The sequence below is a fragment of the Aristolochia californica genome, unplaced genomic scaffold (assembly GCF_029961685.1).
Source record: "Aristolochia californica isolate CCGP_79_NKW_82.1479 unplaced genomic scaffold, dmAriCali1.0.hap1 SCAF_10, whole genome shotgun sequence".
Classification (NCBI taxonomy): domain Eukaryota; kingdom Viridiplantae; phylum Streptophyta; class Magnoliopsida; order Piperales; family Aristolochiaceae; genus Aristolochia; species Aristolochia californica.
Genome location: NW_027181771.1, coordinates 26,827,905 through 26,854,197, shown reverse-complemented (window position 1 = coordinate 26,854,197; position 26,293 = coordinate 26,827,905). Strand labels below are relative to the sequence as shown.

At 34.8% G+C, this 26,293-nt stretch overlaps 1 protein-coding gene across 1 annotated transcript; it reads left to right on the top strand.

Moving 5' to 3' along the window:
• The first annotated feature begins 5,402 nt into the window (after positions 1-5,402).
• On the top strand, positions 5,403-26,197 carry LOC137941684 (NADPH:adrenodoxin oxidoreductase, mitochondrial). Its single transcript, XM_068787200.1, has 13 exons — positions 5,403-5,568; positions 6,480-6,584; positions 7,336-7,449; positions 7,595-7,648; positions 8,408-8,524; positions 8,697-8,806; positions 8,893-8,966; positions 22,844-22,905; positions 22,997-23,192; positions 23,731-23,794; positions 23,868-23,935; positions 24,755-24,897; positions 25,593-26,197. The coding sequence occupies exons 1-13, from the start codon at positions 5,452-5,454 to the stop codon at positions 25,821-25,823; spliced, it is 1,455 nt and encodes a 484-aa protein (XP_068643301.1). The 5' UTR covers positions 5,403-5,451; the 3' UTR covers positions 25,824-26,197.
• Positions 26,198-26,293: the final 96 nt, after the last annotated feature.

Below are 26,293 nucleotides of genomic sequence, written 5' to 3'. Positions count from 1 at the left end.
AAAACCCAAGCATCTAGGAAAGGAGTTAGACCACCAAGTGCAAAAGATTTAGATGCCAAAATTGAAGAGCTGCAAGAATATATTATGGATTTGAAAAAAGAGTGTAAAACATATGTGCTTACAATTATTGGTGATGGTTGGATGGGCTCAAAAAGGTTAAATTATTAATTTCATGGTGTATTGTTTTGGGAAAAAAACAATCTCATGCATCAGTTGACACATCAAATTTTAAGTTGATGGATAAAATTATGGAAGAGATTGGTGAAGAAAATATCATTCAAATAGTGAAAATAATGACTTTGCATATAAGGAAGATATGAAACTTCTAATGGAGAAAAGAAGAGTCTTATATTCGACTCCTTGCGCAGCTCATTGCATAGACTTAATGTTGAAAGAGACAAGGAAAAAAATAATGCAAACTGTGATGGAGAAAGCTAAAAATTATCACAAATTACTTCTATAACCACGATTGGCATTGGTTTTAATGAGAAAACACATGGGAGGTGAGTTGGAGTGTCCTAGAATCACATGATTTGCAACTAATTGGATGGCATTATCTCGTCTCTATCATACAAGAGCAAAAGTCTATTTTTACTTTAGAAAAATGGTCAAACTATCATTTGAGTAGAATTATAATCTCAAAAGAGGTAGAGGATTTGACTTGTAGTAATCAATTCTGGGAATCATGTGCATGAATAAATTACAATTTTAGAGCCTATTGTGAAAGTTTTAAAAATGGTTGATGGAGAAAACACTCCTACATTGGGTTATATATACGAGGTAATGAGATTAACTAAGTTAGCAAGTCAAAAGGCTTTTCTAAGGTCATACAAAAAATATTACGATATTATTGATGATAGGTGGATTCACCAACTCCTCCATGACTTACATGTAACAGACACATAATTCCATATGATTTTTTTTTTAACTATTTAGACTCATTATATATCTATTACATATTGTAGTCTATTATCTCAATCCAAAGTACCGATACACTCAGTGAATTGATACAAATGAAGAATTATTGTAATGCTTGCAAAAAAATGTTGAAAAATTAGAGTCAAATCAAGAAAAAACTCTTGAGGACTATAATGGAAGTAACTCATCATATGTTATTTTTTTAAAAATGATTATGTGAACTATCCTAATTATAGTGGTGGACATTTAACATTACAAAAGTTATTTTACATTTTTGTTTGTTTTAGGCAAAAATATTTCATGAGAAGTTAGGTAGTGTTGGCTCTATAATGGCTATTCAAGCTTGGTAGAAGTATGTATTAGGTAGTTTATAAAAAAAAATACTTTAGTAAATATTATATATAATTTATTTTAGTTGATTATAATAATTATTTGAAAGTTTGCAGCTTGTCGGTGATCATGTATGGGTTAGATGCTCCTCATCTTAGGAATATTGTTATCGAAATCCTATCTCAAACATCGTAATCAAGTTGTGAAAGAAATATGATTTCTTTTTTCTTTTCCACATAAAGCAAAGAAATAGATTATCACATGAGAAATTAACAAAGCTAGTATTTGTTCATTATAATATGAGTCTTAAGTTGAAACACCTATCACAAGGTGTGAAGAAAGGTAAAAAATATGTTAATCCTGCAGGTTTAATGAATATATTTAATGAAGAAGACCCACTTAGTTCTTGGATAGCAAAGATGGGAGATCTCCGTTTTGATGAACTAGGCAATGTTCCAATCCGATCTTATAATGTGCTTGGCTTCATAAATGATAGTTGAAGAATAATGAGAAGCACTTGTAAAAGATAATGATGGGCTTTCTCCAAGTGTAGAATGGTAATTGTAATGAGGAATGTTGATGATATTACATACAATGGTGATGGTGGTGGGACATCAAATGGGATATATATTTAGAGAGGTTCAACATTTCCACCATGTTACACAAAGACTCTAATGATGGTGCTGGAGAACAATTTACATAGGTGTTTTAGATAATCTTAATTCATTGTAGTATTTTCTATTGAAGAGTATATATGGGGGAGTTTTACATTACTCTCACAATAAGAAGTCTCCTAGAGCCAAAATTAAAATGGTAGAGTCTTACAAGAGTCTTACAAGAGTCTAACAAGAGGATGCCTCATAGAAGAGTATTAGTTAAAAGTGTTTTATTTATGTTAGTCTTCTATTTATGTTCAGTTGTTCAATTGTTTTAGGACTTATCTTTTAGTGTTTAACTTTGGGTGTAACTGGGACAATGGTAGTTTTATTGTAATTGGATTCAACTTGTTTCCTCTATTATAAATGAAAGCTCATTGTTTTCAAATTATAACAAGTGAAGTTTTTCACTTTTCCAAAAATTCAACATGGTATCAAAGCGGGTTATGTGAGTTGACTTGGTCAATCCACAAAGATAATGTGATCATTTTCTGATCTATCATCTCTAGTAGTTTAGGTCTGTATTTTGTCTTATTTCTTTCTTTTTTATCTTTGTATTTTGTTCTTTTCTTGGCATCGCACCTCTATAAGGAACTTTTCATATTTCAAATTATATCATAAAAGAAATATCTTTGAGTCTAATTTCAAACTCAAAAAGAATTTTTGCAACCGAAGTTCTACAAAGAAAAATCGACATTTGAAGCAACAAAGGTGAAACTACAAAAGAGGTTCGAGTAGTAGTTGAAAGCTTCAATTTTTGAGGAATTTTATGCAATCAAGAATGAGACATTATATAGAGAATTATATGTCAAAATATGTAAGTCTATTTTCTTACCTATCAGACCAATTCTAAATCTGAGTTTCCTAGAGAGATATATCAATATTGGAAGACTTAATGGTCATATTGGCCAAAGAAGAAAGAGTATTCAATTCGATAAGATTACAAAGTCCAAAATATTTTTTTTTTCAAAATAAGTATATTTTAGGGAAAAAATATACTTAAATGAAAGGTATCAAAGTCTAATTTCATAAGGAGAAAAGTTTATGTCAATCTAATATATATGTAATGAGATGTTCGTATTGGAGTTGACAACCATAAAGCTACAAATGAAGAAAATAAATAGGTCATAAAATATTCAAGAACGAAATTTTTTATATTAAATTAGGTATCAAATTAAATATTTTTTAGTCTAGTTTCTTAAGAAACAAACGGTTTATGATTCTGATTTATATTGTGGGAGATATAGATATCAGAAGTACTAAAGGTCAATTCTGCCAAAAATCTCTCATTTTTCCTATTTTCTTCTATTATCTTTCCAAGCATTGACATGAATTGAGTTTGATTTTCTCCTAGAATCCTAGTTTTTCAGAAAAAAATCTCTTCTAATGAAAGAGTTTTGGTCAAAATTAATCACTCCATGATGTGTTCATTCAATGTCTACAAAAATTTCCTACTTTGATGTTGTTTTCAAGTTTTATGTTTTTGTTACTTGGTTGTGTATTTTACATATTATCAACTTTGAAAATTGTTGTCAGCCCCAAAAAAGTTATATTTGGTCATATTTATTAAGTTCTACTATTATTGTCTCTCTTAGATTTTTTTAAAAGTCGTATTCTAGAATTTGTTTGGAAGTATGAGTGTTGCTTAGTCGCCTCCTTCTGGTTAAAGTTGTTGTCCTTTTGTATTTCTTCAGTTTATCTTCTTTTGTTTTCATCACTGCAGAGCAATGCCTAGACTCACTACCTAAATTGTATAGGAGTGTGCTCAACATCCAACTAGACTCAAGTATTTAATTCTTTACCCAAGAGGTGATTTGTGTATGAGCTACCCTTAAAAAGTGAATAGTCTCTTTGTTAAGCCCTAAAGTTGGGTTATTTTTTCGCCTTTAAAAAATAACGGAGTGTGTTATGACCGTTTTGACTAGTGATTTTCTTCTCCCATATTGTGTTTTGCCCAAGTTGGTTCACTATATCCTTTTTATCCTCAATTTGAGGGGGAGAAGTAGAAGTAGAAGTACAAAAAAAAGGTATTTTGTTCTACATGTTGTGTTAAGTTGTGGAGCCTAATCAACACCTTCTGCTGAGTTGGTACACAAATCGACCTTCATGGTAGGGTCGCCGTAGGGATTGGAAGGGGGAAAGGGAGCCCCTGAAAGGTCCACAATAAATGGATTGTTGTTTCATTAAGGGAAATTTGGAGCGCCACTATTAGGGTTTGATTATCAGAGTAGGATCTTGAGTTGTGGCCCGAGAGAGGTTAGAGAAAAAACACTTGTGAGTGTGTGAGATTTCTCTTGTAAATTATTTCATCTTCATAGTGGATTACTGTAGCTGTGAAAGACATGACGTAGTCTCAACTTGAGGCAAACCTGTATAAATCTTGTTATTTTTTTGTTCTTGTTTTCCTTTTTTCTGCGATTATTATTATTGTTCTCGTTAGTTGGGAATTAAGGCGTCTAATTCCTTACATCTTGTGGTAATTTTTATGTGACCAAAATATTAAAAAATGGGGAGAACAAAGGATAAAATATATGAAAGAAATTTAACCAATGAATATTGAAGACCAAAAATATTTTTCATTGCAAGCTGAAGTTATAAATTCCAATCTGAAGGGGAGAGTTTAAGAGCAAATATGCAAGAGTCTTACATGACTTTCACAATAAGAAGTTTCACCATAATTAATACGGTGGAGTCTTACATGAATCTCATAGGAGGAGGTCTCACAGAAGAATCTTAATTAAATGTGTTTTAGTTATATTAGCCTTCTATTTATGTTTGATTATTCAATTATTTTAATACTTATCTTTTAGTGTTTAACTTTGGGCATAATTGGGATATGTGTAGTTTAATTGTAATTGGATTTTCCTTGTTTCCTCTATTATAAATAAAAGTTCATTGTATTCAAATTACATCAAGTTAGTGAAGTATTTTTTTTCCAAAAATTCAATACGGTATCCGAGCGGGTTTTGTGAGTTGATTTGGTCAACCCCCAAAGATTATGTGATTCTTTTTTTATTTATTATCTTTAGTAGTTTAGATTAGTATTCTATTATCTTTTTTTTATTTGTTTCCTCTATTATAAATAAATACTCATTGTATTCCAAATTATAAAAAGCAAGCAAAGTTTTTTACTTTTTCAAAAATTCAATATTTTCTATTTATTTTCTTATGTTTCCATACTTCTATATCCGTTTCCTAACATATCCATACGTGTGTCCATATGTTTCGATATCCGTACGATACTTCACGTTTCTGAGATCCTAAAAACCTTGATCAAATTCAAATGTAAGTAATCAAGTAACACTCTTTTAAACTTTACCATGATTATTATTATTATTATTATTATTATTATTATTATTATTATTATTAAAGTCATTAAACTCTTCATGATTTGATCCCTTTTCTAACAGATAATGAGAAACGTTGGCCGGGTCTTACTAATTCCTACTTGCCAAGCCGACTGTCGCAGTAGCAGTCGCACCCGATCGGTCCCAGGCAGGTGCTGAAATATTTGTCTTTCGTTTTTGTTTTCCTGGTGAAGAAAGAAATGACTATATTTCATGCAAGGAAATTTCTATGGAGAAGCATTTGTTCTCTGTCTTCTCGTCAATTGCATGTATGTATCGTCGGAAGCGGGCCCGCTGGATTCTACACTGCCGAGAAGGTACTCTTTTTTGGCCTTTTTTTTTCCCACTTAATAATGAAATTTTAATTTCCATGCACTGTTGTTCTTAGTTTCAGTCCTTCATTATTCTTGTGAATCGAGAATTTGCAGCTAAAGTTGCTGAGAATATTCTAGTTTTGCGAGTTTACATCACGCTCTTTTCCCCGTATTTTCTTATTTATTTTCGAAGCCCAAATTGTTCTTCGTCCAAGGTGTTTTTTATTTTTGTTCCCTTTTTAATTCTTCTTCCCCCAGTTTAGTTTCGTTTTTATGTAGGTAAAGCAATCATGAACACCGTATCAGCCCCTAAACTAATGTAAAGACGAACGATAAGTAGAACAAAATTTTGTTTCATCATTAAAAGTATTCTAACCAGGACCAAACTTTTCCCTATTTTCTATAGTTTTTATTGCTGTACAATCCCGTTTTATGTGGTTCTATCGATGGAGTTTAAATAGATTCTTGAAATATAAACCTTACTCGTCACTTTGGCCTGATGGTTTTCTTGCACCCTACTTACTTTATTGCTAATTGAGTTTCAATATGGATTCTATACATCAACAGAAAGTCAATATTTCCCACTTGCATCTCAGTTTCGTGTTTATAATATTTTAATTTAGAGAGACTTGTTATCTCGTCGCATGGAATGGTTCGATTTGAGTAGATTTGGTTACCCTTTAAGAAAACGAAAAGAAAAAGAAAAAGGAAAAAAGATAGTAGTGTTATGAATTGTTGTTGACAGATGGGACATGAATAAATTTTTGGCATTATAAACTACCTAATCCATGGAAATGTGAACCACTCTGTGTACTTCTTTCAGTTCAGGCCGTGAGATCCATTGATTTCTTTGTCAATAATTTCTTTGGCTTTTTTGGTTCTTATCATCAGCTTATTCTGATTGTTTTTCACAGATGTTAAAAGCTCATAAAGAGGCAGATATTGATATTATAGATAGGCTACCAACACCATTTGGATTAGTTCGTACTGGAGTTGCACCAGACCATCCAGAAACAAAGGTGAGGAGAACGACCAAATCTTCCAATAGTAAGATAAGTTCACACCACATACTAGAGAGAGGATTTATATCAAAGATTTGTGACTGTTGCAATCTCATTTTTATTCTGAACTTGTATTGTATTCTGTATACAAGTTTTTGATCAGATATCATTTATCATTTTACTATTATTGGACAAAATCCTTATTAAATAACAGTAAGCCTCAGTGTCGTTAGTAGTGTATTCCTCTTCAACATTTAACTACAATCTTAATCGATTTATTCCCATAACTTCTGAAGTGGAACATATTGTTATGCTGATACATTAAGATAGTGCCAAAGGTTTATCTTGTCTATAGATGGAGGTTATTGTGCTGGATGTCTTTCAGAGGCTTCCCACTTACAACAGCCTTATGCGAATTACCTGTCTTTAAAGTTTTCTCAGATTTTCTTAGGGAAGAGCTCCATGACGAGAAGTAAGGTTTTATTGAATTTGCTTTAACACACTGAAATTGCAGTTTGTCTTTTCTCACTGATAATTGAAACGTTGTTATTGATGTCTTTCGTTATTAATGAACTCATCTGGTTGTATATTTAGTATCTGAATGCCCTCCATTCAACCTTTACATACTCAGATTATAAATGCCTTTTTTCTGTCATACTGGTTGAGTTATTATTTTCACCAATCTGGTGAGTAATATAATGTGCCACCTACTTGCATTTTTACAAAATACTTCTTAATTGAGCTTAGTTTTTTCAGAATTTGCAAACAGATTGTCATTAACCAATTTACTCGGGTTGCTACAAATGAGCGATGTTCTTTCTTTGGAAATGTCTCTCTTGGATCCAGTATTTCACTCTCGGAGCTTCGCAACATCTATAATGTGGTAAGATTTAAATTCAGAAAGCCTTTATGGATTATTTTTTCTGGACAGTGTATTTTATGCTCCCTTTTGCTTTGTGTAGCACTCCATCGCCTTAACTCATTCTTGAATTTTGGGGCTTCTTTGATGACATAATTTATACTTACAGGTGGTACTTGCATATGGTGCTGAAAGTGACAGAAGTTTGGGAATTCCTGGGGAAGTATGTTTCCTGAAGCTGCAGCCTTTCAAATGATTATTTTGTATTTTTGTTGTCACATAATATTTAAGTTCTGGTTTTGTCTTTCCCTCACGAAGCTGTCTGAGCCTAAAAGCTTTCTTTTGTTATGCGGGCTCTGTCCACTAGAACTGCTAATGAGAATGCTCATTTGTTTTATGTATGCATTGGAGGCACTCATTCCCAACAATTAGAGCTCAGTTTTCAGCCTATTAATTAGTTTTAGAACATAGTTAAGTGGACACAAACTTAGCCCTGCAGGGGCAAACTTGTACACATCGCTTGGTTGTTAATTTTGATATCTGAAGAGAACAAAATGAAAGAGATAAAATAACTCTTCTCTGTACTGAAATCTTCTTGTCCATCAAAAACCTGTAATATTGGTTCATGAGATTGAAGTGTAGGCTGTGGACTATTTCTATTTTGATGACCACAGGGAGATTCCTTCTTAGTATTTGTTTTGGGTGGTAATTTGGTAATAGTTTATTGACCATAGTTTATTGACCAGAGGAATAAGAACGCAAAAGCAAAGAACATTAAGGGAGGAAGGTACAAAATGACCGTTGCTCACTCCTCTTAAAGCCTAACAGAGTTTGGCTATTGGTTATTGATTAATCATCAAACCCCTTTTCTTATTCCACTACAATGCCACCGGACCACCCAATTTGTCATCCGAATGTAAAAGAATATGTCCCTGGAGATGTTCACAGAAAAGTTCCAATATTCATTTTTTCTGGTTTTTAGGATTTGTTGGGGATACACTCAGCTAGAGAGTTTGTGTGGTGGTATAATGGACACCCTGACTGCAATAAGTTAGCACCTGATTTGAGGAGCACAGACACTGCTGTTGTCCTTGGTCAGGTATGTTTGTGCCTCTCTTTTGGAGGCTGAAATTTATATCTAAGTTATTTTTTTCTTTGGTTTGATTAAATATAGTTTGTTAATCTTTTTGCATATTTTTCTTCTGAAAATTTGTGCATCTGGTCTTTGTTCCAACTGTTATAGTGGAATTTTTGTTTTAAAATCCTTCCAGGGAAATGTAGCCCTTGACATTGCCAGGATCCTTTTGCGGCCCACTGAACAGTTGGCAGCTACTGATATTGCTGAGCATGCCTTAGTTTCTCTGCAGGAAAGTTCTATTAGGTCAGTTCTATGAAACATCTTTTTTGAAACATGATGTTTTTTCTTGACCTTGATGACTCATCCTATGCCCCCTTTTTTGGTCTCAGGAAAGTGTATTTGGTAGGAAGACGTGGACCAGTACAGGTGGCTTGTACTGCAAAGGAACTACGAGAAATATTGGGTAATGTCTTATCCGTTAAAAACTGCCTATTGCTACTGGATCCAAATCTAAACATGTCTTGTAACTGGTTTGGGAAAAAAGTGCTCCTGTATTCAGTCAAGAAATATCTTGAATAGTTTTGAGCTATTTGCACCTGATTTGTGCACTGGGAGGTCACTGAAAACCCTGGAGATTAGACTTTAGACCAGTCAGTTTGTTACCTAGCTTCTGTTAACTTGTTGCTCAAGTGTTTACCTACCTTGTCTAAAGTATCTTTCTTTCTGTAATCAGCCTAAGCCAAAGTGCCTTTCTCCAGCAGTCAAATCCCTAATTCTGATTTAACCCCTGACAGAATCTTCCATTCCTTCCTTAGGTATTGAGAGCTGGGCATAACTCTCAAAATCGATATGGAGAAAGCCTTTCTTAGAATATTGGATTTTCCTTACCATATCTTGCAAAAAATGGGATTTGGTAACAATTGACAGGTTTGGATTTATAGCTGCCTAGTATCTGCTTCTTTTCTCCCTTATCATCAATAGTTTGGCCTCAGATACTTTAAAAGTTTGTGAAGTTTTGTCTTAGTGATCCTTTTTCTCTTCTTTTATTTAACATTGTTAGGTGTTGGGTTGATCTGAGTTCCATCCCAAAATGACTAGCCACTTAGGAGTCCTATTGTTCAGCTTTATAACCTATTAACTTTTCTTCCCATTTTTCCTTGTGGAATTTTTGCCCACTCAACATTCCCTCTCACGTTCAAGCTTACACATAATGGGCTTGAGACGTGGAAAAAAATCCTAAATGTGGCACCCAAACTCCTACTTCATGGAGCCCACAACACAGAGACTCCTACCTCATGTTCCTTTTTGATTTAACTTAAGTGTTTTAATGCCTTTTTACAAAATGTCCCTCAAGGCTCCATAATACATAACTCACTTAACTACATATCCAAATAACATACTATCTGAACCACAAACTTCTAACATCAATTCAATCTAACTAATAATCCTATGGACTCATACATGATATGTAAAAAGACCAAAACACCCCTACACATGTAACTTAGTACTCCCCCTCAAGCTGGAACATATATATCTAGGAGCCCCAACTTATTATAAAAATCCCATGGTCTATTTTTTCCTAGAGCTTTAATAAATACATCACCAGGTTGACAAAAAGATTTGACTTAGGGATGACCACGATACCACTTATAGTTGCATCTCTGATAAAGTGACAATCAACCCCCACATGTGTAGTCCTTTCATGAAATACAAATTGCAATGAAATTGCAGCTTGGTTGTCCTAGTACATAGTCATAGTTTTTTTAATAGGGGTGCCTAATTCATGTAGCACAGATTTTACCCATAACAGCTCATTAACAATATGCTCCATTGCTATATACTCAACCTTAACACTAGAACGGGCAACAACAACTTCCTTTTTACTTTTCCAACTCACTAAGTTTTTTGCAACAAACACATAATACCTTGACATGGATCTTCTATACACTTTTGAACAACATAGTCAGCATTTGGATGCCCTACAACCTGCAAATTGTTTGTGTGTCTCATATAGTAACCCTTTTCTTGGTGCACTTTTCAAGTATTGCAATATTCTCAACGTAGCTTCTAGATGAATTTTTCGTAGATGTTCCATAAACTGGCTAATAACACTCACTACAAATGCTTTATCAAGTCTGCTCACTGTGGCATAAATAAGACCAATCTTTTGTATATAGTCTTATTTTGGAGCTCATCATTGGTTTCATCATGTAGATTAGGGCTAACTTCCATATGGGTTTCAACAGGTTTGGCTCCCAACAACCTATGCTCATGTAACATGTCACTCGCATGCTTTATATGAGTCAATATAATATCTGCTTTGCCTTTTGCTACTTCAATCCCAAGGAACTATTTAAGTGACCTTAGGTGCTTTGTTTGGAAAGGACCAACCATATGTTCTTTAACTTCATCAATACCTTTTTTATCACTAGCAAACAACACTATATCATCAACATACACAATTAAGACCGCAATTCCAGAAGACCTCTTCAACACAAACAAGGAGTGATCACAGTGACTCCTCTTAAAATCCAAAGACATTACTACACGGCTAAGTTTCTCAAACTAGACTCTTGGACTTTGTTTAAGGCCATAAATAGCTTTTTGTAATTGGCAATACTTTTACGGTCTCCCCTTGAGCATACCGAGGAGGTTGCTCCATATATACCTCCTCAACCGAATCCCATACAAAAAGATATTTTTAATGTCAAGTTGGTATAATGGCTAGCCTTGATTAACTACAATAGATATTAGAATTCGAATCGAAGACAATCTAGCAACAAGTGAGAAGGTCTTGAAGACATCCACAACATACATCTATGTGTAACCTTTTGCCACTAGGCTGGCTTGATACCTCTTAATGGTACACCCATTGGCATCTTTCACTGGTAGCACCAAGTGGTGGCTCACCTAAAGTCCATGTTCCCCTATCAATCAATGTTTCCCTTTCAACATCCATAACTTGTTTCCAAAGAGTTGATGCTAATGCTTCTTGTAGAGAAGAAGGAATAAAGCAGGTGGACAAAGATAATGCAAATGTTTTAAAAGACTGACAAGTTATCAAAGCAGGTGTACTCGAACATACACCTTTACAAATATAAACAAGAAGATTCAAATCACTTACTGAAGGAGCCTTTGACAAGGAAAGTGCTGGCATTGGTGGAGGACTAGGCATTGTTGAAGTACTGTTAGAAGGCACTATAGAAGTACTCTTAGAAGGCACTCGTCTCTTATACACCTGTAATAGCTTTGATAATTCTAGAACAACATCAGGAACTGATGCAATACTCGGAATATCCTTCACAAAAAGTGGAGTGACAACCTCAATATCCATAGGAATAATAGCAGACTCAAAAGAGTGGGAAAAGTAAGGGACATGCTTAAAAAAAGTTTACATCTGCAAAGATATAAAATTTCTTAGAGGATGAACAATAGCATTTGTACCCTTTTTGTGAACGTGAATACCTGAGGAAGATACATTTAATAGAGTTGAAGAGAAGATATGAAAAACTTTTACATTACTCTCACAGTAAGAAATCTCACAGAGCCATAATTGATATGGTGGAGTCTTACAAGAGTCTCACAGAAGAAGGTCTCACAGAAGAGTTTCATTTTAAAGGTGTTTTAGTTATGTTAGTCTTTTATTTATGTTGAGTTGTTTAATTATGTTAGGACTTATCTTTAAGTGTTAGACTTTGGGTGTAATTAGGACAAGGGTACTTTAATTGTAATTAGATTATTATTTTCCTCTATTATAAATAGGGGCTCATGTACTCAGATTACAACAAGTCAATGAAGTTTTTATCTTTTCTAGAAATTCAACAAACAATTCTAGGAGAGTTTATCAATAGATGGACCACGAACATGAACATAACATATTAACCCAAACACATCTGGTCAAAGTGGAAATAACTCACAATTGGGCTTGAGAACATGTGATGGTATTTTTCAACGAAGTACAAAGGATGACATTTTATTTACCAAGAAACATGTCCTAAGAACAACATCACCCTAATAATGTTTTGGGACCTTCATTTGAAACATTATTGTATGAGCCACATCAAGTCAGTGGCGGTTCTTCCTTTCAGCCACTGTTCTGTTAAGGTGTGTATACACATGAAGACTGGTAAATTAAACCATTTTTAGAATAAAATGAATTAAACTGATTATTCATATATTCAAGCCTATTGTCAGTATGTAAGACACAAAGTGAAACACCAAATTGATTTTTTATTTCATTGTAAATTTGAAGAAATACATGAAACACTTCAGTTTTCTCCAGAAGGAGATACACACAAGTTGTTCTATTGTAATCATCAATGAATGAAACAAAACAATGATAACCAAGAAGACTTGGAATCCGATATGGACCCCAGACATCTGATTGAACAATCTCTAATAGGCTATGGCTATGTAGTAAACAAGAAAAAGATAATCTATGGTGCTTCCCAAGCTGAAACGAATCTCATTAAAAAGATAAAGTAGAAGATAACTCTAGTAATAACTGATGAAGCTTTCTGAAGAAGGAGAGTCTCAAGTGCCCTAAACCCTAAAATCTGGAGTGCTGATGGGGATTGAGTGATTGATCCTTCCAAGTAGTAGAAGCCTCCACTCACTAGGTTAGGAGACTCACATCCCCTTCTTTTTATTTCATTTTAGATGCTTAATGCCTTTTTACAAAAATGCCCCTTAGGGCCCCTTGATACATAACCCACTAACTACATATCCAAATAACATACGATCTGAACCGTGAACTTTTTACATCATTCTAATCTAACTAACATTCCTATGGACTCAAACATGATATGTAAAAGGACCACAATAACCCTACATATTTAACTTTAACAAGCATCATAGGTATGTCCTCAATGCCATCTTCCAACAGTGCAGTTGGCTGATTGCTCATTCCCAAACCAACTTCCCTTTGCAGACCTTGCTCCAACACACTTTTTTTTCACCAGGGGTCCCTTAACCATATAATAAAGGTCCTCATTGCCATGTATTGACTCATCTCTGTTGAATGTCAACTGGTCAAAATCTGCCATTTTTGGAATGCTTGTCCCCTACTTCTCCCACAGCCAGATACTCTATATTTTGGGATGAGATATTCTCTTTCTCCCTCCAAACCATCTAGGCCTTCCCCTCTTATTTGGTCCACGTTTTTACACTAAGAGCAATTTAAGTGCCACATATGTACTTGAAAGAGAAACCTTCTCAACCCTGAGAGAAGGGGCACACCCCACACTTGTCGAATGTACAGTTGCTGGCCTCCCTTGCTACTAACTTCCCTTCTTGGGGGCCATTGCTTCATGGGAATTTAGATTGAGATTATTTAGTGGTGTCTCTTTTGGAGAGGTACAAGTAGAAGATGCAAAATCAAGCTTCGGTTGTTGGTTTGTGGAAAGATGAAATTTTTTTCTTCCATCTCATGTACTGCTCTCGACCGATCAAAAAGGAGTTAAAAGGGTGACAGGTAACAAGAAGGGTCTTGGTGATTTTTGTTGAAAGATAGGGCCCAAGCCCACACGACCAAGGAAGACCCACATAGCTAAGAGTATTATAAGATGGGCCACACGACCAAAGAAGGCCACAAGATGGGCCCAAACCCATAAGAAGTAGGACCCACCATGATTACCATGAGCTGGCATCCTTATCACATAAGTTGGAAGATCAAGGACTCAGAAAGACATTTTTATCTTATAGTCACGTCCTAGAAGAGTTCTAGTTTGAGTTATATTTGTCTTTTATCTATATTGAGTTATTTAATTATACTAGGACTTATCTTTAAGTGTTAGAGTTTGGGTGTAATTGGGACAAAGGTAGTTTTATTGTAATTGGACTCTACTACCTTCCTCTATTATAAATAGATGTTCATGTACTCTGATTATAATAAGTTTATGAAGTCAATGAAGTATTTTTCTTTTTCATAAATTCAACATGGTATCAGAGCGGGTTCTGTGAGTTGACTTAGTCAACCCACAGAGATAATGAGATCCTTTTCTCTAAACCCTAAACCCTAAGTCTAGGTTCGTAGTTATTTTTTTTTCAGTCCCTACACCTGTAGTTTTCTTTGGGTTGTTTACCTCTATACTGAGATTTTCATATTGAAAATTATATATTGACGAAAATATATTTGAGTCTACTTTCCATGGAAAAATTATTTCTTCCAATCGGAGTTATCTATAGAGAGATATCGATATTTGAATGAGCGAAAGTCAGATTGAAAAAAGGTTCGAGCAACTGTAGAAAACTTCAGATTCCGAGGTATTTTATGCTATCAAGAACTAGACTTTTTATGGAGAAATATATATCAAAAGAAAGATCTGTAAGTCTATTCTTGTACCTATTCAACCAATTTTTTATTCGAGTTATCTACATAGAGAAATCGATATTGGAAGCAGCAAAGGTCAGATTGAAAAAGAGGTTCGAGCTGCAGCAGAATGCTTCAACTTCCGAGGTATTTTTTGCTATCAAGAAAAAAACTTTATATGGAGAATTATATATCAAAAGAAAGATATGTAAGTCTATTTTCCTACCTATTCAACCAATTCTCGGTATGATTTTTTTATAAGGAGAAATTGATCAAGAGGGGGAGAAGTAGAAGAAGTACAAGAAAGAGGTATTTTATTCCTTATGTTGTGGATAAGTTTATGTGACCAAGATATTCAAGAAAGGGGGAGCACAAAAGATGAAGCTTCTGCAACTAAGAAAAAATATTTATATCGGATTATGATTATTTCATGGGTCCTTCTACGAGGTTTATTATTTTGGTTCATATTATATGTGTTGGAAGATGGTAGTGTTACATTACAGCTACTGCTATTATGTCTCTTTGGATGAGACATTATTATGGAAGAAGAAGTGGCCTCGGTATCTTTCCTCATACCATTATTTATTTGTCCTTGTAAAAAATATAAAAAATGTCAATGGTTGGGATTCCATGATAGAGGAACTTAATACCTCGTAAAAAATATCAAGTGTCAATGGTTGGGATTCCATGACGGAGGAACTTAATACTCCGTCAAAAATATCAAATATCAAAGGTTGGGACACCATGACGGAGGAACTTATTATTACATCTATGTTAGACCCCCCTGAATTGTCCTGCTGGGTCTCATGGAAAAAAGCACCAGCGTGAGGGAGAGTGTTGGAAGATTGGAGGACTACCATTTTATACAAAAAGATTTTATACATCATTTGTAGCAAGCGGGGAGTTCTTGATGTTCTCTCACCCCCAACTTGAGGGGGAGTGTTGAAAATAGGGCCCAAGCCCACACGACTAAGGAAGACCCACATATCTAAGAGTATTATAAGATGGGCCATACGACCAAAGAAGGCCCACAAGGTGGGCCCAAGCCCATAAGAAGTAGGACCCACCATGATTACCACGAGCTGACATCCTTAACACATAAGTTGGAAGATCAAGGACTCACAAAGGCATCTTTATCTTATAGTCACGTCCTAGAAGAGTTCTAATTTGAGTTATATTTGTCTTTTATCTATATTGAGTTATTTAATTATGCTAGGACTTATCTTTAAGTGTTAGAGTTGGGGTGTAATTGGGACAAAGGTAGTTTTATTATAATTGGACTCTACTACCTTCCTCTATTATAAATAGAGGTTCATGTACTCTGATTATAATAAGTTTATGAAGTCAATGAAGTATTTTTCTTTTTCATAAATTCTACAATTTTAAACCCAGAAAAACTTTGCAATTGAGGTCTACTAAATGACATGCAAATCAAGCAAGGTGAAGACAATTCAGTTGAACCCAGAATTTTGGGTAGGGTTTGAGTTTTTCAAACACAAGAACATCATGAGTTCAGTGAAAAAAACCCCAGTTCTTTTGATCAATGAAAGCAAGGTGTAAACTCTTCTTTCCTTAAAGAGAAGAGGAAAAATATTATAAGAGTAAGATACTTATCTGAGTTCGGATAGAAAAATTTCTAACCAGCAACTATATGCATCTTTTTAATTTGGCATTTGCAGTGGATTTGGGACCCTAGAATTCTTGCTCTGATACCATGTTAAATTCTAAGGTCCCATGGAAGAACAACTTGTCGACTTCTCACATGAGTGTGTGTCTGTGTGAAGAAAGAGAAGGAAAGATCCCAAGATGTGGAAGGAAGGAAGAAGTAAGACTAGAGTTGAGGACAAGAAGAGGAGAAGCAAGAAGAAGGTGAGAAACGTTGGGGAGAAGTAGGTCTAGCAAAACTTAGCCTTCGAACCCTCTCCTTTCACTATTATTAATCCTTTCAACTTAAAAAGATTACAAGTAGGGGTGGCTTCGAACTGAGCTGGCTCGAGCTCGGCTCGGTATACCTGGATCTCGAGCTGATCTCGAGATCCGGGATCGGCTCGTTTAAATTGACGAACCGAGCTCGACCGAATCAAGATTTGGTTCGAAAACTCACGAGCCCGCTCGTTAATTTAACGAGCGGCGCCAAATTCGGGGGAGTCGGGACCGGGGAGCGGGACCAAGAGCTGGAGCGCTGAGCGGAGCGGGAGCGAGAGCTGGGGGGAAAATTCTTCCTCCCCTCGTTACCGCCGAGCCCCTCCCGTCCGTTGTCGCCGCTCGATTTCTACTCCGTCTGTCTTCGCCTTTGTTTCCGCCACCACCTCCGTCGCAGCCGTTATCCCCGACAAAAGTTCCTCGCTGGTGCCGCTAGAAGCTTTTCTCTCCGCGTCGTTCCTCGTCCTCGGCGGAAACCAAAGGACATTAAGTTAAAAGGGAAAAATAATTTCCCTCCCCTCCCCTGCGATGAGACAATTTTGCACGTGCGAGATCATAAACAAGTGAAAAAAATAATAAAAAATTCTAGGGACTATTAGTGATTTTTTTAATAAATGTTAAAAAAACATTTTTAGTAGAAATATGTTTCTAGGGACTATTAGTGCCTCATGTTTTTTTGAAATATTTTTCTAATTGGAAATTCTTATTAAAAAAATCATATAATTTTCTAAGTAAGATTTTCATGCGAAAACCTTATAGAAATTTTTTAAATAAGTATTTGACAGTTGATACTGTAATACTTTTAGCATGAGGCAATTTTCATAGCAATTTTGTGTTTGACATTTTATTTGATTAAAAATTTATCTATAAGTATAGTAATATATTAGATTAATTATTAATTTTTATTTATTTCCCTAGAAGAGGCAATAAGAGGTCCATATAAATTTCCTAAAATTAAAATTAAAATATTTCTTGTAATTTTCTAGTAAGTCGCTAATAGTAATAGGATTTTATTTAAATGTTTTTTTTTGGAAATATGTATCCTAGGAAAAATATTTCTAGTTTTTCCTAGAATATAAATTTTCAACCTGGGCCACTAAGGAGGCCATAGTAAATTTATGGCCAAATTCAAAAATTACAAAATAAGCTAGACAATATTTGGGGTAAAAACGATTAATATTAGTGCGTTCTAATCCATTATCAAGATTTAATCCCGAACCTCCCCTATCATTCTTTTTATGAAATGTATGCATAATTTTATATATAATTTATTTGATATATATTTTATGTAGAGTATTAAATGTAGGTTAAGCTCGAACTCAGCTAGAGTTCGAGTTTGAACTCGGTTAAAATTATTAGGCTTGAGCTCGATTACAATTTTAGGCTCGAGGCTAGGGTCGGCTCGAGCTCGAGTTTGAAATATTTAAATCAAGCTCGGCTCAAACAAAGGAAGGTTCGGGCTCAGCTCAATTCGATGTCACCCTTATGCCCAATTTTAAGTAGAGGTCATGCCCAATTTTATGTAAAATGTATGCATAATTTTATATACAATTAATTTAACATGTATTTTTTGAAAAGTTTTAAATATACGTTGGAGCTCGAACTCGAGACATATATTTTTTGAAAAGTTTTAAATGAATGTTGAAGCTCAAGCTCGGCTCGAACTCGGTTAAAATTATTGGGCTCGAGCTCGATAAAAATTTTAGGCTCGAGGCTGGGCTCAGTTCGAGCTCGAGTTCGAAATATTTAAATCAAGCTCGGCTCGGCTCGGCTCAATGCCACCCCTAATTACAAGTATACCCCTAGTGAGTATTGGAATAAGAAAGCAATACAATATGGAATATAAACTAATGACATCAATATCTTTATTCCTTTTATTTTCCAACAGTTTATAAGGTTGAGCAATAGGTCTCCTAAGTGGCTAGTCATTTTTTACATGGAGGATGACTTAGTTTAAAATTTTTTTAGTAAATTGTAACTTAATTATATGTTTAATTAACATTTTTTCATGTTTTGTAGTATTTTGATGTCATTTTATGGGGTTTTCATAATTGTTTCATGGCCTTTTGAATTATATCTTAGATGTTTTATTTACCCATTTGTTTACCCGATTACCTGCGGCTTAACGAATAGGGTAATCTGAATGGATAACGGAGTAACACTTTACCTTTTACATCTCTACCCTCCTACAAAAAAAAAAAACAAAATAGAACTAAATTTTGATGATAGCTAAAAGGCAGCATGGGCCAAAATTCATTAGAGCTTACTTGTGGAGAATCACTTTTTGTGTTTCTCCTCCCTTTGGGTGCTTGAACCTAATGGAAGCTCAGAGGCATATCCTCATTGATAGTCTTCAGCTTTTTCTTGATTCTCATGTCTTCTTTTGGTTGAGGGCAACTTTGAGATGGTGATTAGTTACGGTCGCAGATGCTCACTTCCTAGTAGCATCTTCTTGAGTTTTCTTATGAAATTACTGACATTGCTTCTCAATTTGAGATCACTTGCATGTATACTCTTTTCAAAGCCAGTGAGTTGTTTTATTCCTTTGCAAGGCCTGGGGTCTCTCTACAACACATTGTTGTTGAGGATTCATGTGTACGTATTTACAATTCAATTTTTGCTTTCATTATTCTGTCCTATTCATTTAATCCTTTGCAAATTCATTCCTTTAGAGTCCTTGCTTCTTATCCAAGTTCTATTATTACAAGGAATTGGGCAGATTTTGCAAGATTTGAATCCTATTTTCCTCATATGATTTGTTGGTAGCCGCCTTCATATGGTTCACTTAAGTTGAATTTTGGTGGTAGTTGTTTTGTGAATCCTGGTCCTGTTAGTGTTGGAGGGGGTAATGAAAGATCATTTGGCTGCAGTTAAAGTTTCTTTTTCTAGTCCTCTTGGTTTTTGTGGTGCTATGGAAGTAGTACCTTGAGCTTACTTCAAGGTCTTATACTTCATGTTCAAAGTTATTTGTTGATTTCTAGGGTCAATACTTAAACAAAAAAGATCTCAAGGGAAGGAGAGAAGAGAAGAACTCTAGCTCCTAGGAGAGAGGAGAGAAGAAATCAAGGTAGAGAGAAAGAAGAGGAAAAAAAAAAGAGGTGTAATGATGAATTTAAGCCAAGAGGAATAGGCTTGAATACTCTTATCTCATGCCTTGAGGCTGTATTTATAGTTGTGGGAAGGTGTTTACAATGATTACAACCCCATTATGGCTACATGCTTCAAAAGGAAAAGACATAAGAGGACATACACCAGCTTACATAATTACAATTTTATACTATCTCTATAGAAGTTTTCCTTATTTACCAGCCATGTCACCCTTACACACATGGGTGTCTTTCAACACTCCCCTTCAAACTAGTGTTTGTAACTTCACTTTACAAGTAATCTTGGTCAAGATACTTGTCTGCTTAGAAAGAAATTCTAATCTTGTGTGGCTTGGAATTTTTTTTTGATTACCTTGCTTTGATTCATCTTGTTCACATCTTGCTTGTAGTCTTCATCTTGTTTTCATCTTGCCTCCCCTTACTTGGATATTCTAATCACATAAAATTTGATTACAACAATACGTGAATTTTTTCATTGTTGGTTACCTCTTTCTTGTACTTCTTTTTCTACTTCTTCCCATGCGTACACAAAATAACAAAGAAAGAAGAAAAATCACTTCTTGCCATACGACAAAGCTCCATACACTAGTCAAAACGGTCATAATCTGAAACAAACTTCACTCAATTCCAAAGGCAAAAAAATGATCCAACATTAGGATACAACAAAGACACTATTCAGTTTTTAAGGGTAACTCAAACAAAAATACCTCTTGGGTGAAGAATAAAAAGACTTGACTCAAGCTGAATGTTGGACACACTCCTATACTTTTAGGTAGTGGGTCTATAGGTATTGCTCTGAAGTGATTTTAGCAAATACATTGAAAAAATTATTTTGAGGAATTAGGTGTGAATAAAAAGATAACAACTCTCATATTTCAAACGGAAGGAAGTGCACAATGCAGCTCTTCATACTTCCAAGTAAGAAAGATGCGTTTTTAGACCAATAGATGAAAAAAAGGTGATCAGGTTTGACTCATGAGGAAGATCAAAAATAATTCTTCTACGAACATGATGATTGAGGAAACTTAAAAAAATCTCCAATAATTTTTTTTTTTTTTGGTAGATGAAACATAATAATGGAAACTCTCTAAAAATAGACTTCTCATATAAGACAATTACTTTTTAACACAACTTGACCAATTTGGAAAGAAAATATTCAAGAGATAAATTCTGAAATTAGGGAGATTTAGGACAATAATATTTGGAATTTAGAATGAGCACACAAGACTTTCTAATTCAAACATTTCAGATTTTGTCAAAAAGGAAACTAAAATCATACAAGGAAAGACTTCTCCTAAGGAAACTAATGTAATGTGAGATCAAATAAAGGAAATAAGGAAGGAAAGATACTCAAGTTGGTAAAATCTTGACTAGAGTTTGAAAAAAAATATGAAACTTAACCAATATTAGCAACTCAAAAAGCGAAGAAAAAAATCAGCTTAAATTAGGATTTTCACATGTAATAGGCTACCAACATGACTTTTGATTCTTCCAATGTAGATATTTCTCTCTAGAAAGATCAGATTGAGAAATGGCTTCTTGGGATAGAAAGTAGACTCACTTAACTTTCTTTTGAGAGATAATTTTCTATCACATAGCTTTCTTTTGAGATATAATTTTCTACATAAATTCTTAGTCATGTTGATACAAACTGTTCAAAAAGTTGAGGCTTTTTGCTGCTACTCGAAACTTTGTTGCTACTTGACCTTTGCTGATTCAGATGTTAATTTCTCTTTGTAAAAAATTCTTTTTGATCTAGAAACTAGACTCAAAGATCTTTCCAATAGCATATAATTTTCTATATGAAACTTATGATACGATAGTGCAAAATTCAATGAAAAATAGGAATAAGGAAAGAAGACTAAAGGGAAAAACGAGAAACTCCTTTTTTAATAATTTTCTTCTTCTTCTTCTTCCTCCCTTTCTTTTCCTTCTTTTTCTCTTTTTCCATGTTAGGTCTTTGCTTGTTCTCATACCATATTGATTTCTAGTGCCAACACATGAACACAATAGATCTCAAGGGAAGGAGTGAAGAGAGGAACTCTAGCTTTTGGGAGAGAGGAGAGAAAAATGAAGAAAAAAGAGGGAGGTGTAAGGACGAATTTGAGCCAAGAGGAAGAAGCTTGAATACTCTACCCCATACCTTGAGGTTGTATTTATAGTTGTGGGAATGTGTTTACACTAACTACAATGTCCTTAGAGCTACATGCTTCAAAAGGAAAAAGACATAAGAAAACATACACCAGCTTGCATAATTAAAATTTTATGCCATCTCTTATGGTCTCTTTATTTGCTAGCCATGTCACCCCTATACTCGTGGGCTCAACATTATTCTTACCTTATTATTGTTGAGAATTCTTTTACAGTTATCTCCTGGTGTTCTAGTGCCACCATTCCCTCTTGGAGGCTTAGGTGTTACTATGATGTGATTATGCATTTGCTTTTGGTCTTTTTGTTCTTTGAAGCCATGTTTCAAGGTCAACTAAGTTGCTGATAGTCTTACAAAGTCAGGTGAAACAAGATCTTGTCTTTTAGTTGGGTTGAGGGCATTCTTCTCCCCTCTCTTATATATATATATATATTTACTAATCAATTTGCCATTTAAAAAAAAAACTTTTATTCATGCATGGGTTTCTCCTTTGATGCCTCCTTCTACCTTGTTTTCTTGTAATGGAAAATTTATTATTGCTTTCTTCAGAAAATGAAAAAAGGTGTTGAAAATAATGGCTTCTCAATCCACACAGATCAACCTGGTGGATTTTTCTGCTGCAGAAAGCTGGCACCTCCTACCATTTTCTTTCTAATTCAGTAAAATTTATTAATTGCTCTAGGAACAGAAAATAACGAAAAAAGCATAGATGGTAATTGGAAATTACCATAAGAAGAAGTTAATCCTTCATCAGCTCTACACCAATTTTCTAATTAAGGAAACTAGGAAAGTACTTGTTCATCATCTGTTGCTCTTTACATTTGGTCATGGGCTGGAGAATCCTGTTGTAGGCATTAAAGGACTGCATGTTCATGTAAAGGAGGCTGATCTACTCAAAACACCCAGGGATGAGGTATATAAAATTTTGTTTTCACTAATTTTTACCTTTATGCTGTTAAAACAGTCACACAAACGTCACTGGAATTATTTGTCACCAAATGCAGGAAGGTTTTAAGAAGAATAGAACTAAAAAACGAGTGTATGAGTTACTCTTCAATGCAGCCACCTCTCCACGATCCCATCCCTGTCCAGGACAGCGTGATCTGCACTTTGTTTTCTTCAGAAGACCAGAAAGATTTTTGCATGTGGATGGAAGCAACCGTGTAAATGGTGTGCAGTTTGAGAAGACCTGTCTGCAAGGTTTGCATACATGGCCATTTCTGTGTTTTATGATTTCATATATTCCCTTCTGCATGTTTTGATTGGTTATGCCATGAATATTTCTTCCAATAGCAACAAGTTGTAAATATCACCTTGCTATGCAATGGGTAAAACATGTGCAGTATTCAAACAAACTGGTGTCAGTTTTCGTTCAAATTGTCAAATTGTACAGGTTAGATAGTGATACAAAATGTCAGATAAATCGTGAGATTATCAATTTGTTGTGATGCCACCTTTTCTTTGTGTGAATGCATGCTTTAAGAAATTGATGATATTATTGGGAGGAGAAGATTCAAACATTAGCTAGTGGATGCTACTGCCGACTACTATTGGGTGCATCAACCTAACTAGTGTTCCTTTTTTTTTTTTTTTAAATGATCCTAACTAGTGTTCCTTGGCAACTTCATATATCTCTTTTGATCTCCATGCTTATAGCAAACTCAGATATCTTATTTTTTTCTATATTTGTGCATCATTATCTGGAGCAACTTGAGCTGACAATTCTTTTGCTTTGAAGAGGATGACAGCTCAGGCAAACAGTATGCAGTAGGGACTGGGCAATTTGAGGAACTCAAATGCGGGTAAGATATTTCTCAGTTTTGCAGGTACTTTCAAATCACAGATCAGTACATTGTACTTACGTATTTGCTGCAGGTTGGTGCTAAAAAGCATTGGTTACAAATCAATACCTGTTGATGGGTTACCCTTTGATAATGATAAAGGTAAGGTCTTCCTCATTCCATATGTTTCAATATTACCATAAAAAGAATTCAAACTCTCTTAGTGCCTGTTCCTAATAGGTCACCCTTTTCATGAACCACCTAGGTGGCCCTTTTTGCTTAATTAATGTTTGTGACTGCCATTCCTGATGTACATGGTTTCATTTAACCCGTTCCATGCTTCTACAATGATTACAGACAACACTTACCTTCTAATGAATCAGCTTCAAGCCCCTGGTTTTAATTTTTTAAACAATCAGATAACCATCAAGCCGTGTTCTACTTGATCCTGGTTATGATGTTTCTCATAATACCTCTCTTCAAGCTCTAAGGTTTTCAATGCTAGTTTCTAAATTTTGTTTCTTTTTTTATTTGCTTTCAATAAGGATTAATTAGAGAAGTTAAAGTGGCTTTGTAATTGATACATGTCAATTCATAGTGCTGGAGTAAATTAGAAGCAGCAGTGCCCCACTGTTGGTAAATTGATCTTGTACATAGCCTGTCTTCAGAGTGATCCATCTACACTAGTCCGGATTCAGATTTTCCTTTTAGCTCAGATTTAGATACTCTACCTGAACCATGTCAATTCTGTTGGACTGGTCTCTGCACCTCCCTCCCTGTCTCCCTTCTTTATTACGTTGTAACTAAATATATTTGTGGTGAAAAGGTTATAGTTGTTATCTCAATATGCTGTGAATTTTTTGTAATGTCCTTCTCTCCCTCGTCTTTTGTTCCTTTGAATTATCTTGACTTAGGTCCAATTTCTTCTATTTTAACTAGGCTGAGCTGCAATTCTATTTTTCATTGCCTCTTCTTTTTCAGGCGTGGTTCCAAATACAAGAGGCCGTGTTTTAAGTGATACATCAGATCAAGCAGCCATTGAAAAGGGCTTGTATGTCGTCGGATGGTTGAAGAGAGGACCCACTGGAATCATCGCAACAAATCTCTATTGTGCTGAGGAAACTGTAAGTGAAAGATGAGAGCTTTTACATGTTTGCAAGTTACGTGTATTAGATATCTTGGGTTTTCATTGGGGAAGTAATCCGCTAAACATTAAAAAATGAAAACACTGAAACAGTAATCTAGGACTCATGGCCCATTTTGATTCTAGCATAGAGCTTATGTCAACTGCACTCCATTTTGCATATTTTCACATTATTAACTAAACAAGCTGATATTGTCCAGCAAGTCTAAACTCTAATCCTGCTCTTGTGGTCTGTGATAATTTCTGATTTTCTTTCATCAAATAAGGCCTTCAGTTGAATGACTTGTTTGTTTGTTTATTTTTATTTTTAAAAGCTTCACTTGAATTTCTTCATTGAGAAACTTTTGTTTCCGAACCTAAACTGAAGGAACACCTTGAGGCGCTTTCCATTGATTAAACCTAGTGCTTTAAACAAAAAAATAATTCAGTTAGTGCCGGCTCAGTAACCATAATAAAGGAGACAACAATGGCCAGCTGAAAACGCTGAAAGACAGTTCCGGCTGTTGAGAGTAAGGTGTAAAGTAACATAAAAAAGTTGAACCCATGGCAAACTTGAAGTGAGCTTAAAAAGGAGGGCTTTATTTTAAGATCTGAAGATATCCATTCATATCTAATCATTAGCAGGACGTACCAGAGGTTCTGGTTTCTGCATGCTGACGCCTATTGCTATTGCAGGTGACAAGCATATCTGAGGACCTCAAAAAAGGGATACTAGCATCAACTTCTGATACAAAACCAGGACGCAGTGGCCTTCTTGAAGCACTAAATCGAAGAAATATAAGATACGTAACTTTCAGCGGCTGGGAAAAGATAGATTTGAAAGAAAAGAATGAGGGGAATCAGCAGAAGAAACCAAGAGAAAAAATAACATCTTGGGAGGAGCTACAGAATGTTGCCACTGGTTGACAGACCGTATTTTCCATGTTCTCTCTTTTCTTCAATGGAAATCTTTGGTGGGACATTAGCCAGTCATAACGTTGCAAGCGCATAAACTTCCAGCTCCTTAAGCCAGGAAACCTGAAGCTTGAAGTGCGCTGACGGAAGGGACATGCACTTTCTAGTTTCTACTTTAATTACACTAAAGTTTGAGGCTTTGATAAAAACCATCAGTTAAATTTTGCGTTACATTCTTGTTGGCGTGAACTGTCTTCCAATGAGGAAGTGAGGTTTACAAGAGTCTCAGTTTAAATGTGTCTTAGTTATATTAGTCTTTTATTTATATGAAGTTATTTAATTATACAGAGACTTATCGTTAAATGTTAAAGTTTGGGTATAATTGAGAGAAGGGTAATTTAATTGTAATTGGATTCTATTATTTTTCTCTATTATAAATAGGGGTTTATGTATTCAAATTACAAAAAAAGTTAACAAAGTTT

What these genes read in the sequence shown, in the direction of transcription:
- LOC137941684 (XM_068787200.1), top strand. Translation starts at nt 5,452, where the DNA reads ATGACTATATTTCATGCAAGGAAATTTCTATGGAGAAGCATTTGTTCT. An exon ending in TTCGCAACATCTATAATGTG is followed by an intron (nt 7,450 to 7,594) that starts GTAAGATTTAAA and finishes TTATACTTACAG; the next exon opens with GTGGTACTTGCATATGGTGC. An exon ending in CTGCAGGAAAGTTCTATTAG is followed by an intron (nt 8,807 to 8,892) that starts GTCAGTTCTATG and finishes TTTTGGTCTCAG; the next exon opens with GAAAGTGTATTTGGTAGGAA.